Here is a 14,240-nt window from a genome sequence, read left to right as displayed (position 1 = left end):
ATGGAGTTAAGTCCAGCTGCCATCCCGTTACAAGTGGTGTCCCCCAGGGATTGGTACTGGGGCCTATCTTGCTTAATATCTTTATCGACGACCTGGATGAGGGGATTGAGCGTACCCTCGTTAAGTTTGCAGGTGACACCAAGTTGGGAGGTAGTGTCGAGCTGTCTGAGGGTAGGGTGGCCCTTCAGAGGGATCTGGATAGGCTGGACTGCTGGGCTGAGGTGAATGGGATGAGGTTTAACAAGGCCAAGTGCCGGGTCCTGCACTTTGGCTACAATAACCCCATGCAACACTATAGGCTTGGGTCAAGTGGCTAGAAGACTGTGAAGAGGAAAGGGACCTGGGAGTGTTGATCGATGCTCGGCTGAACATGAGCCGGCAGTGTGCCCAGGTGGCTAAGAAGGCCAATGCATCCTGGCCTGTATTAGAAATCGTGTAGCCAGGAGGACTAGGGAGGTGATCATCCCCCTGTACTCAGCTTTGGTGAAGCCACACCTTGAGCACTGTGTTCAGTTTTGGGCCCCTCGCTACAAGAAGGATATGGAGGTGCTCATAACAATTTAATTTTATGAGGTGCTCATAACAATCGATCTCTCCGGTCAGGACCCAGAACTGCCAGTGCTGCAGCAGCGACAGGAGCAGGGTTCCCGCACACGCCCAGTCGTGCTCCTGCTCCATCTGCTTGATTTCACAGAATCACTGAATTTCTAGGTTGGAAGAGACCTCAAGATCATCAAGTCCAACCTCTGACCTAACGCTAACAGTCCCCACTAAACCATATCCCTAAGCTCTACATCTAAACGTCTTTTAAAGACTTCCACGGATGGTGACTCCACCACTTCCCTGGGCAGCCTGTTCCAATGTCTAAAATTTGCAGCAGCAGCTGCATCATGCGAGCCTGCAGCTCCTCTGCACGCTGCTGCATGTGCGCGGTTGTAGCCGCATCCAGTTCATCGCCAACTTTCTGTGTGCTCTGAATTAAGCCCAGGAAAGCCAACGCGAACAAGAGTTTCGAAACCATGGTCTGCAAGAGTTGAGAGAGAAGGGAGTCAGTGGGGCTGGGTGGGAGCTGGCTGGCAGCTGTGTTAGGTCAGAGGTTGGACTCGATGATCTTGAGGTCTCTTCCAACCTAGAAATTCTGTGATTCTGAGTTTTAGAGAACGTCTTTGCCAACTTTTCAGGCATCTGTACGACTGAAAGTTGGAGAGGCCAAGCCTCATCCCCCAAGCACTGCCGAGGGCTCCCCCGGGAGGGCCTTTGCGGCTGGCTGTGAGGAACGAGGAAGATTTTACCCCGAGCAAAGTCTCCTGCTCGGGGCCAGGGACAGATTCGGGATTTCTGGTAAAGACCGAGAAGCGCTGGCCGCACACCGGCAGCCCCGGAACGGCCTTTCGGCAGCCGCAGGGTGGCGGCGGAGCCGGGCGGGACGGACCGGCGGCGGCTGCGGCGCTTCCTGCGAGCGGGGCCGGGCAGGGCCGCGGCGCTGTGGGGCTCCGCGGGTCGCCATGCAGCCCTTCACCGTCAACATCAAGCTGGCGGCGAGGACCCTGACGGGAGCCCTCAGCGCGCCCAACAGGGGCGCGGCGGACTGGTAGGGGGCGCCGGGACCCGGGGGGGAGGAGGGGGACGACGAGGGGTGGCTGCCAGGTGCCCTCCTCTTCCACCCCGAATTGCTCGAGGAGGAGGTGTTGGTCTCTGGGTGTCGGGGAGAGAAATGCCACAGCCCCTGCAGGGAGGGTGGGTGTGTGCCAAGCCCTCCAGGCAATGCCCTTTTGTGGGTGGAGCTCTTGGTGCTGCAACAGCCCATGGGGAGCTGGTGGCTGCTGCTGCTGCTGTTTCTGGGGTGGTTTGGGGCTTGAGGTGCAAAGGCCATCCATGCCTTGGTGTTTGGATGCGTGCCTCGGAGCGAGAAGTTCGCCCAGCTGTGCTAGGAAGCAGTAACCCAGTGCTGCTGAATCCCACGGGGACAGCTTCAAATGAATTGGCCTGAATCCAGTCATTTTGGAAAAGTGTGACCTGTGCGTTTGGCAGCTTGCAAAGCAGTGAACGCTGAAGTTCTTGGAAGTTTTTAGAAACTTAATACCCTTTGACTGTATTCGCTTGCTCACTGTTCTCACCATATCCATGCAATTATCGTCAGAGGCCACATTAATCCTTCCTCAAGTCAGACTGCATCAAAGACTTTTTAACGATTCCCGTAGTTCTTCACATGCTTCCTCCCCCCCATGCAATTATATAAAAGCAAATGTGCTCCTTACATAAAACATTTGGGAATGCTGTGCATGTATTCTAGTATGATGTTTTAAATTTACAGAAGAGGATTTTTATAGACGGACACAAACGTGCTTTGTGGTTTTCATAGGGAATCATCAACACACAGTTCAGCAGACAGTGCTGCAATCACATTTTATAATGCTGCTGAATTTTATGTTATTAAGTAGTTTTTAGTGTTTGATATTCATGTCTGGTAGCATACATTCATCTTACCAAAAAAACACCAACCAACCAAACAAAACCTCCACCTCGCTCTTGATGTGAACAAACTGCTTTCTGTTGATTTTTGCTTGTTTGATGATGGTGTGTGCTTTTCTAGGGGCTGGCAAGGTTTGATTGCATATGGATGCCATTCCCTTGTGCTGGTAGTTGATGCCAATACTGCCCAGACTTTACAGGTTTTGGAAAGACACAAAGCAAATGTTGTCAAGGTGAGACGTGTTTTAAGGTGCATTACGTGATTCTGCTGTGTATCTTATTTTTCTAAATGGTTTTCAATACTCATAATTACATTGCACTCAATTTTCATGTAAACTCTGTTGTAAAGTACCCATATTTAACATGATCCCTCTTTTATGGTGAAATCAAACCACACATGCTAAAATTTGGGCTGAGGTCAATGTTATACTTTTAGATATATAAAAATATATTTGAATCTTAGGAAGGAGGGGTTATTTTTCCGTTACCACAAAGCAAAGTTGTGTAGTTAGCAACAATCACAGAACACACGGCACTCAGTAAATCAATACCTGCCATGCCTTCTGGCATGTGTTTTGGCAGACGTACCCTTAACCTTATTTGTCTTCAGGCTAGCCTTTAAAATGAACAAGACATCAACTCCAATGTCTGTAATCATGTAAAATATATATATAAGTAAGTGGTATGGAGGCAGCAGCTATAGTGATTATTATGTTTTAAAATCTGCGCTTAGCTTAGATAACAAGTTGTAACGAAATACTTCTTGAGCCACTTAATGCTAGCGTTTTCGCATACTTAGATGCATTCACTAGTTTTGAGCAGTAATGCTATTCCAATAGGAAACCAAGTGTTGAAGTCCAAATAGTTTCTGTATAATGTATAAGATAATTTTTCAAATTACTCTCTGGTGGTTTGTTAACAGAAATAGACTGTAAGGAAATGACTTCTTGTGAGGAGAAAGAATGGAGAACAATTTTGTTCCACTTTAAGAAGTAGGAATTATTGTGAGGTCATAATCATTGTAGATACCTTTATGTACATTTCTGAAAAACTTTCTTTGAATTCTAACTGCCTCTATTTTTTTGTTGTTGTTATGAATTTATAAATGCTAAAAGCATGTATAGGCTGGAGGGGAAGTGTAAAAGATCTGCTGTGTCTGTTTGGCTGTTGAACTCTTGAACTCTTTCTAGTAGAGATTCATGCCAGCAAACATAGTCTACAAGGGATCTCCTCCACTGAAACCTGTGCTTGAGTTTTGAAAAATTTCAAAACATGCCACTTTCTGTAACAAAAAGAAGGAAAGAAAAAAAAAAAAAAAAAGCAGTTATGTCATTTTCTGCAGTTTGTTTGGCTAATGTTCTTTATAGACTTCCTGCCATTTGTGTGTTACAACTGTGTCTGGAATAGGTAATGGCTCTGCTGGAAAATGCTCCACGTTAGCTGTCATTATGGTAGTCCTGGCTTTTTGGGAGGCTGATAAATTTGTACGGAGTGGATTATACCTGACTGCTTTTGTACCTGTACAAAGAGTACTGGAAAGGGTGTTTTTACAAAAGAAAATGTAATTATATGAAGAATTGTTTGGTCTGTCACCAAAAAAAAAAAAAAAAAAAAGAGTACTGAAATCTACATTTATGTCTGTTTTGCTGAATTAGTAAACAGGGTTAATAAGGCTGTAAATTAGGTGAGATAATTTCTGAAAAAAAAAATAAAAATTGCCTGTGGTCCCTGTTTCTGACCAATACTGCTACATTTGAAGTCAGGGTAGAGAGGCAAAATGATTTCTTTTAGCAGAGGAGCAGGTCATGTGTGGGGACTTTGTTGGAGCAGAGTGACTGCAATGCGAAAAGAGGGCTCGTGGTGCTAGAGAACAGTAGGAGCTCTGTTTAAGACTGCTGGTGTGAAGGCCTCCTTTTCATTGTTCATAACCTGGTGACAGATCTGCCCTTGGGAACTGATGTTTTCCAAAATTGACACTTGCTTCAGAGAAACATATATTTAACCGAGGAAGAAATAGCTGTGTAGATTTCAACAGCTGTGTAATTTTAATACTACATAGCTACATGCAGGCACCCTCAAGGATAATTTTATTTTGAGCAGCAGGGAAGCAGGAGTTACAAAACTGAAATCTGCAGGTAGAGGAGACTCTCCCAAGAATTATTCTGTTATTCCAGTAGAAACGTGCTTTGGGTTGTTAGCCGGAACTCTTTAAAGATTGCTTGCTGTGCAGGTTGTTTAATTTATTCAGCCAAGCTTTTGGGATGCATACTGGTAAAACCTCTGACAGGGATAGCACAAAGGTGGCTACAGTGCCCTGAATGCAGTTATAAATCTAACTCATGTTGTAAAGTTAGTGGCACCTAATTATAATTGTATTTTTTTTTTAAGTATCATGATTTCAATACCTGTGCAAAGAGTTGTGTTTGCCCTAACACTTTCTCTGTCAGGTACTTTGATGTTCCAGCTGTCTAGCTGCAACATCATTTCTGTAGTATATAAATTCTCATTACCTTAATATTAAGGTTTATTATTCTGTTAGTGTCTTCATTCTCCCTTAGGGGTAGAACTTGGCCTTTAAAGTGGGTAGCAAAACAATTCTGTATTGAATATGTAGGGAAGGAGCCAGTATTATTACATTATCTATTACGTTCTCTGGAGACTTGTAGATGGAATGTTTCGAATTTCAGGCTACATCATTTACATATGTATTGCCATCTTCTTGCAAGCCAGTGCAGTTGGCAATCCCAAACCAGAAAGTGGTATATGAAAATCCGTTTTGGTGACATCCTGAATAGGATAAAGAAGATAGCAGATGCAGTTTCTTCTAAATATTTGAGTAGACTTCTAATATTTGTAGTCCATATTTATGGATTGTTGTAGTTTATCTTCAGGAACAAGGAATACTGATTTATGTAAATTTGAAAATACCATCCATGCTGACATGCATCACAGTTGTAAGATATCTTAAATTCGCACGACTGATACATGTTTACACAGATGTTATTAACTGTTGTTACCCTCTTTTGATGAATTAATTATTTGTTTATCCATCTGAAAAATATTTTGTATGATCTTTGTTATATATGCTTCCGTCTCTTGACTACTTTTCATTTGTATCTTCAGGTTAAATGGGCTAAAGAAAATTACCATCACAATATTGGCTCTCCATATTCTTTACGTTTAGCTTCTGCTGATGCTACTGGAAAAATAATTGTATGGGATGTGGCAACAGGAACAGCGCGTTGTGAAATACAAGAACATGCAAAACCAATTCAAGGTAATGATAATGCACAATGTTTGAATGGAAGTTCCTTTACGGAGCATCATGTACCAGTCAATCACCAAGGGCTTGTAAACTGTGCTCAGTTCTGACGTAGAATTTTACAGTCAGTATTACAAGCCTGTATGTTCGTCTACTCACTTTTTTCGTAAATGTAAGAATGTTTGTTCTTTGTAAATGTTTCCCAGAGAAATGCTGTGAGATTTAATCCATACAGCAACATTTTTTTAAGATCCTATGAGAACTGATGGTCTCTTTTTATTAGTATCATTGACTGGAGTAATAATGTTTATGGTGTCAAGTATATCTTCCTATTTTTGAGTTGGGGATGTAATGCAGCTTGCATTGTGGCTGAATATTAGTCCCATCTGTTGTGCTGTAGTATTTTGTTGTAAGTAAAAGTTACAATTGTGTAAATATACTTTGACAATTATGTTCATTACTACTGATTAAGTATATGAGCATGACAACATAAATCAGAAGGGTTTCTTTTTTGTGCATGTGTACAGTTTTCTGATTTGTAGGATCAGGGCAGCTTTTACATGCGCAGATAGCAGTTTTACAACATGAAAAGTAAAATGGAGAAAGAACAATACATTGTGCAAATTTTAGAGTAGATGACAGTTTTAAACAAGGTAGGTTTCACGCATAGTTCGAGTTAGTTGTATGAAGTTTTGACAGTGAGTATGACAGACTTGAACTAGGTTTCAGCTGCAGTCAAGTAGTCCCAGTAAATGGGAAGGATTAACGCAATTGAACAGTTGAGAGAGAGGAAATTTTGAGAGAGTATAAATAACTGTGTTTTGCGTTCGTTTGAGAAGACAATTCAGTGGTGATACTTGCTGCTTTTGATTCTGTTCTGCGGATGGTAGCCCAGTGCTGATCGGAAAGTCTGAAAAATAGGCAGTAAATTCTGCCTGAACAAATCTGTGCAGCTGGATATTTGAAGATTCTTCATCTTGTTTCCATGAAAAAAGATCATGATCTCATTCAGGGATTCTCGGTGTATTTGTGCCCAGGATGTACATATTTTTTAAATGCATACATTTTACAAATCTCTACAGGACGTAAACAAAACAAATGAATTGAAACCAAAAAGAAACCAGAAGAAAAGGAGAAGGAACTATATATATATTTCATGGTGTAAGCTACAGAAGATCTATGCTTGCCTGTGCTACATGTAGAAATATCTAGAAGCCTGGTATTGAGATCGAGTCTTAGTTGGGCTGATGAAGGATAGAGAGCGGAAAATGTAGCCACTGGCCAGGTATAACACAATTAAGAAGATACGGAAAAGTAATTGTCTTTTTTTCTTGGTCTTTTGGTGTTTATTAGTAAGGTGCCATCCATCAGATACTCCCCTTCATTAGTTAATGTCTTGCACTTCACCAGTGAAGAAGTTGAAGTAGTGGTTAAAACTCACAGCAGGGCATCCAAGTATCTAGGTTTAATTCCTGCTTGCATCACACATCCGTTATCGTCTTTACTGCTGCTTTAATGAGTGCAGCTGTAGTTGAGGATAGTACTGTATTAAAACTGTTTGGTTCTAATTACTTGGGGTTGGCACTTTTCTGTGTACTGGAACCACTCATAACAGAGCTGTCCAAGAGCTAGTTTGAGTTAGAAAGCCACGCTGCTGTGGCTGGACCACTCTTGTTACCTGAGCCGCTGATGTAAGGGGACTGCTTCCAGCACCAGGTGAGCTCTCTGTTTAGCTGGAAGGGATAAGTCCACAAGTACAGCAGCATCTGTGCGCTCTGCTGCATGTTCTAGATTTCCATTTATTGCCACTGCTGCCCACACTAGCAATATATTTCCATGTTATTTCTGAAGTAAAATTTAGAACGCTTTGTTTCTAAAGAGACTACCACAATGAATTTCTATAAATAATTTATTTAAAAACTTGCGATGATGCTTGTGTCACACACGCGTTTTGTCTTGATTTCTACTACTGGAAAACCCACTTTGTTTGTTTTTTGTTATACTTCTGTTTCTGTGAAGCCCATGAGGGTACGTACAGTATTGCAGTGCCCTGTAAGTCTAGTAGTGAGACACTGTATGTTTATTCTTTCCACTGCAGTTTTTTTTTTCTGTTTATTTCTTCTTTTTTGTGTTATAACTTGCATTTTATTTATCAATGACACCGATTCACTGAATGTTTCATGTGGTTTTGACCATGCCATTTGAAGGTTTTTCTATACGTGAAGGCTTTTCAATCTGCTATGCTATTGGGTAACAAATAAAGTCATATGCAGTGGAATTAAAGTTCTGTTCTTTCATCAGTCCTTGGTTTAATTTAGCAATAGCTTTTAACAAAAACAGTTTCTTTTGCTTTCCATCTGCTTCTGAAGCCTCTGGCTATTTTTTTTTACAGGCGTGTAGAAAATGTGCAAATAGAGATCAAGCACCAAGGTGATCTTCTGGTGCTCTCTGTGTTATCTGCAAGAATGTGGCAGGATAACAGCTGGAGCTTCACTGTTTCAATAAAAAGAAAATCAGTGCTTCAGTGTAAGGCACTTGTCTTTATTTGATCCAGACTCTACATTCACCTGGGAAGCAGTTAACCATTTGTTTACTTGTAGTGTAACTACAGGTAACAGGTTCAGGACACAAATGGTTTTATTTTTATTTTTTAATTTTGCTTCTGAGACCCATAGAGAAACACTTATCGACTCTCAAAAAAAGGTGAATTGTTAAAACAGAAGAATGACTTAGGAAGGATTTTTTTTAATCTTAATCTTTTTTTAATCTTTTTTTTTTTTTTTTTTTTTTTTGATCTTAATATGTATGGATATGCTGTAGAGACACCGTGACTTGTTGAGGCCATGCTGTGGTAGGAGCTGGACTCGGGGGGACACTTCATTGTCTGTCTGGCCTGTGTAGCATGCATGTAGCTCCAACACAGTTCCTTTCAAGTAACAGAGGTAGCTCTGTGTTCTTGTTCACTTTTCATCTTATTCCAAGTTTGATTTCTTTTTTTTTTTTTTTTGTAGAGATTTATAAATTTACCAAAAATTAAGACTTGGGTATGGCCTTCATTTTACCATTAATAGACAGTTAGAAAGCATAGGGTTTTATGCTCATTTAGCTTAAATGTTTAGATGATGCTGAGTTGTGATGATTGGCAACCATGCCTCTTCAAACTGACCCTAGTGTTTGAGGTTGTATTTCTATTTTTGATTGTGTATTAGAGTCATTTTACACCTGAACTCAAGGCTCTTGCTAAGAAGTATTTGAAGTGGAGAAAACATTCATTTCCAGGTCACATACTGAAACCACCCGTCTGTTAAGTTGGGATGGTGTACGATTCTTTTCATTGTGACTGATGTGTTTCTGTGCAATACAGCATGTTTTTTTCAGATAGGAATTTCCTGTCTGAAAACAACTGACAACCTTCAGATAGGTTGTGGGTGCTGTGCTTGTGTGTAGACATGTATAACCCAGTGCATTGCTGCTTGTTAAAAGTATAAATTGAGACCATAAAATGAATTTATTTTTTAGAATTGTGAAATAGAAGTACCTTGTTACTAACAAGTTGCTAATCATTTCTTTAAAGATGAAGTGTTACAGAAGAATGGTTTCAAAATAGAACTATTTGTGAAAATTTATTTCAATGTTCAATTTTTCTTCTTTCTTTTGACAGACATGCAGTGGTTGTGGAATCAAGATGCTTCTAGAGATTTACTGCTCGCAGTTCATCCACCTAACTATATTGTACTGTGGAATGCAGACACAGGCACCAAACTTTGGAAGAAAAGTTATGCAGAAAATATCCTGTCTTTTTCATTTGACCCCTTTGATCCATCACACCTAGCTTGTAAGTTTTTATGTACAAAATAGTAAGAAAGGACAGTTTTAGTTTACCATTGGTTAGTTGGAACTAGCAAAAAAACAAAAATCCTGTATGATAGTATCAAGAATCACAGATAGTTGTGTTGTAGTACCATTAAAGTTGGAGAGGAGCTATAATGGAAGGAAAAAAAGGCATGCTCGAAGAAATACAGCCAGGGAGATTGCAGGTGTGACCTGAATATGTGTGACCAGGAGAAACCTTAGACTTAAATCTTAAACTAGAGGTTGTGACATTGAAGTAATCGATTAGTGAGATTTATGTTATTAATGCCAGGAAGAAATTTCAAAACAAAGACAAGAGTCTTCAGCCAGTATCGAATTTGTCTGAAAAATTATGTCATTGGGGTGGGGAGGGGAAAAGTGCCCATGAATAGAGAATACAACTTAAAGATCTGAAAATATATGTTTGTGACTTCATAAAGAAGATGGAAAACGTGGAGACAGGAGCTGGGAGAAGCTGGATACAGAGAACTATGTTAAGCTGACATAAAACGCTATAAAATAATTGGATGCTGAGAGTGAATCCAATGAGATGAGAATAGACCCAGATAAATGGCATCTTCAACAGAAAGGTTTTTGTTGAAGGAAGAATGTGACCATCGATTTCCGAAAATCCAAATGTTGAGGGGGGTGAGGTGCACACATTCACATTTTAGCAGAAAGAAACTAAGATAAATGTGTCATTGTTTTTTCACTTATCTTTATCACTCCTGATCTGCAGAAGACAAGTTGCAGTTTCCAGTCTTTGTAGGTTTTATTATTGTTGTTATTTGCCATACCATTCAACCTAGACAGAGAGCTTTTCGGTATAAACATGTAGTAAAATCTTAGCTATATCTTTACAGCTCAGCTGAGTCTTTATGCTGCCACATAAATGATGTGCTAACAATTCTTTGAGCAATGCACTTCATGAGAACAGAAAGTGCTTATATAGCCAACGTGGGCAACTCCGCCATTTACATTATGAAGCTTCCTGAAAAATAGTTTATGACAGAATAACTATACTGAACAAATCTGAAGGGGCAACCCAGATGTTTCTACAGATAACCTCCCTTTTTTATTGTTAATATTTTTAATACAGATTTAATTTTGAAATAATTGTGCAGATTTTCGTTAATAGTAGTTGACCATGTTCTGCTCTTTCAGTAGAAGGTTCCTGTAAGATAGAATTTTCTGTCTTAATGTATTAATAATGCTATTATGATTTCTCCTCACCAAAATTTTGTTAAAATAAAACGCATCAACAAAATTGAAGATTTTATTTTGTAAAATTTGTTTTTCTTGGTACAGTGCTCACAAGTGAAGGAATAGTGTTCATCTCCGACTTCTCTCCTTCGAAAGCTCCTGCCAGCTCAGGGAAGAAGGTTTACATTTCTAGTCCCCATTCCAGTCCTTCTCACAAGTTGGCTGCTACTACAGGGGCCAAAAAAGCCCTTGATAAAGTGAAAATCTTAATCAGTAATGAAAAACCAAGGTAGGTAGCAAATATTTCTTCTGAGGTAATGTTTTTTTTATACCTATGTATTGTATAGATATTATTAGGTTATTATTATATTAAATATTGTAAGATAATAATATTTTTTTTTTTAAAGAAAAAAGTTTATTTAAGGAATAGACAGACTGAGAATAGTAATTTCTATTCTTTGTCTTCATAACTCTGAATTTAAGATCATTGTAAATTGTGAGAACAGTCTCTTTGGCTTCTAGTAGTTGCATGCTTTAACCTTTGTTTCTTAGTTGATGCACCTTAGTTTGATTCAATAGATGTGCCCTTTCAAAAAACAGTTCCTCATTTTAGTTGCAGCTTGCTTTTTAAAACATAACTGTGCTCTGTGTGCCTATATTATATTTTCCTGCAGGTGTTCAGAAACATCTTTCTTGGGGGAGAGATGGGTAAAAGATGAAAACAGGATGATGTAATTCATTTTAATTGTGGAATGAGAAAGGAGATATTAAAATATAATTTCTTCAAGTACTAATACCTGTGAGGAGCTGTTATCCCAAAGTAGTTTGTAATAGTGCCATAACAGGCATTTTTTAAGTTAAGTGTATAAATAAAATTTATGTGTTTTATGACCTTTTAAAACCAAAGATGTTGCTTTTTAAGATTTATTTTTTTAAGAACTTCTTGGCCTTTTTTTTTTTTTTGTGGTGCAATTAGTTTTTCCTTTCATTTTTACACTTCCCTTTCATTTTCACTTTTAATTTTTGTAATAGTAGTGACTAGAACAGACTAATTAGAGTATATTGTCAGTTAGCACTTGACACGAAACTTTAGTGCAGGTTTGAAATTTATATTCTATTTTAATAAGCTGTATTGCAAACTGAGGAGGAGACTTAAAGATATGTTATTTGGTAATCATTTAAGAAATTAAGATTTTTATATTAGCTTAAAGATTGTGATCTTGTCACTTTGTGTTCTGTGATGCTCTATCTGATGTAGTACATCAGGCACCTGATTTTCAAATATTGGGACAGTACATATGCTGCTGCAACCTTTTGTATGCTCTGTGATAACAGCATATCACAAAGACACTGTTTTTTGTATTCATCCAATTGTATTTTAAGCTGTATATTAATATTGCCAAGGGTATGATAGTCATTTCTTTTATCTATTCCTTTCTCTCTAAAACACCACAAAATACTAGAACGGGAAAAAAAGGAAGAAAAATTGTAGCAGCAGTGATTTATCAGGTTTTATATTAATTTAGGGAAACTTTGAGGAAAGAGGAGCAGGAAATTGTCAGAAAAGTGATTACAAACAGAAGGTGATTCATAGTCCTAGGGAAAGGAATGAGAAGCAAGAACCATGTAAGAGGGATTTATTGTATGGCAGAATGAGATTAAAAACAGACAAACAAAACCCCTTGAAAGGGATGATACGTTAAATCAGTTAAGAGAGTTTCTGAACTGAACACAGTACAAGGATGATTTTCTTCAATGTGTTTTACATACAGTTCATTGCATTAGACATACCTAATGAACCCCTTTACGTTGCAGTCTATCACCTATTGATCAACAAAACAATGAACGCTCCTGTTCTCTGCTTTCTCTGAGTTTTAAAACTGGTGTTTTTGATGAGCTAGTTCAGTTCATTTCAAAATAAAGTAACACACATAATACAAATTTGAAGGAAGCAGTATTGTTAAAGGTAACTGCCATGAATACCAGTAAATGTCATGGCAGCTAGCACGGTTCATAACTGAATTGCTTTCTCTTTGCGTTGTGCAAGAACTATACTTGTACAATTTGACTCACCCATTATTTTAAAAATTACTCTATAATCTTATTTGGACAAAAGGCAACAGTGTGTCTTTTGAAGGTTGGTGATGCTATTCATAGCTGAACTAATTAAATAGAAATCTATAGTTTCCTAGTGATCAAAATGGGGAATGCTAGAAAGAAAAGCATTTGCACTGTTAATTTTATTTTGAACTTCAAATATTTGTTGATACTGAACTTAATTAAAGTTGTTCTCCTTTTCTGGACCACTTACAATTTATTTTTTGACATTTTGCAGTGCTGAATCTGTAACACTCAACGACTGCCTTCAGTTGTCATACTTGCCTTCCAAAAGAAACTACATGCTATTACTGTATCCCAGAGAAATTCTGATCCTTGACTTGGAAGTGAATCAGACAGTGGGTGTGATTGCCATTGAAAGAACGGGTGTGCCTTTCCTACAGGTAATGAAACTTTGATAGGCGTCTGTCATCGTAATGGTTTATTATGATCATTTACAAGTACATGACTCATGGGTAGTTGTATTGTGATGAATACTAGAAGATGCAAAGAAGTTAACAGGAGAAATGTCCTCTGAACCAAGCACTGTTTAATTTAGTTTTCTGAAGTCTGCTGCAAACCCACTTCATTTTGTGGTGTTACAGAAGTTACCAGTGTGGAAATAGTGCTGTGGAGAAAGGACATTTCATTTTCTTCTGGTTAAGCTGTTTAAGCTAGGGACTTTGTGAGCTGATTCACTAGTTTAATTTCAGTTACCTGATAATAAAGGTATTCTGGTTCATTTAACAAAAAATAAAAAAAAAGCTGTTTTGACAACCTCATTAAATTCTTTGGTTTCAATGCATGGTTGTGTCTCAGGTGGGATTTGAGTAGTATGGTTTCCAAGATTATTAAGAGCCATGCTGTTTTCCACAATAAGCTATAGTATATCTTTACACTTTGATTAAGATTTGCAAAGTAGTCCTTAATAATGAGTTAAAAATATAATAATTAATCATAAAAATAGATGATGTGCAGCTCTTGCCTTTTCTTGTGTTTTTTTTTTAGTTGTTTTGTTGTTGTTGTTGTTTTGTCTTTCTTTTTCCTGTCACTGATTCTTGACTTTGCTTTAGTAGCTATAGAAATTCATTCAAATGTTGCCTTAATGGTAAATTTTTTGTGATTGTCTTGAATACATCATGAATATTATTAAATTACAAGCATATTTAGCAAAGAATAAAATATTGATAACATAATATGGTATCTGTTTGCCTAGGTAATTCCGTGTTTTCAGCGTGATGGGCTATTTTGCCTACATGAAAATGGTTGTATAACTTTAAGAGTTCGCAGACCTAACTGCAGTATAACTGGAACTCCTAATGAAGAGCCAGGTAAGTTTTGTGCCATTAATGTC

General features: G+C 38.5%; 1 protein-coding gene across 1 annotated transcript in view; it reads left to right on the top strand.

Moving 5' to 3' along the window:
• Positions 1-1,453: 1,453 nt before the first annotated feature.
• The window catches only part of WDR11 (WD repeat domain 11), a 40,506-nt gene continuing 27,719 nt past the window's right edge, over positions 1,454-14,240 (top strand). The window contains exons 1-7 of the mRNA XM_082765302.1: positions 1,454-1,591; positions 2,594-2,705; positions 5,596-5,749; positions 9,396-9,569; positions 10,895-11,078; positions 13,125-13,290; positions 14,103-14,217. Coding sequence (XP_082621428.1) covers positions 1,506-1,591; positions 2,594-2,705; positions 5,596-5,749; positions 9,396-9,569; positions 10,895-11,078; positions 13,125-13,290; positions 14,103-14,217 — 991 coding nt within the window. The 5' untranslated portion in view covers positions 1,454-1,505. The remainder of the gene's footprint in view (positions 1,592-2,593; positions 2,706-5,595; positions 5,750-9,395; positions 9,570-10,894; positions 11,079-13,124; positions 13,291-14,102; positions 14,218-14,240) is intronic.

This window comes from Aythya marila, assembly GCF_965140915.1.
Source record: "Aythya marila genome assembly, chromosome: 7".
NCBI lineage: Eukaryota > Metazoa > Chordata > Aves > Anseriformes > Anatidae > Aythya > Aythya marila.
The sequence above is the reverse complement of the archived record's forward strand: the minus strand, read 5'-3'. Positions and strand labels throughout refer to the sequence as shown.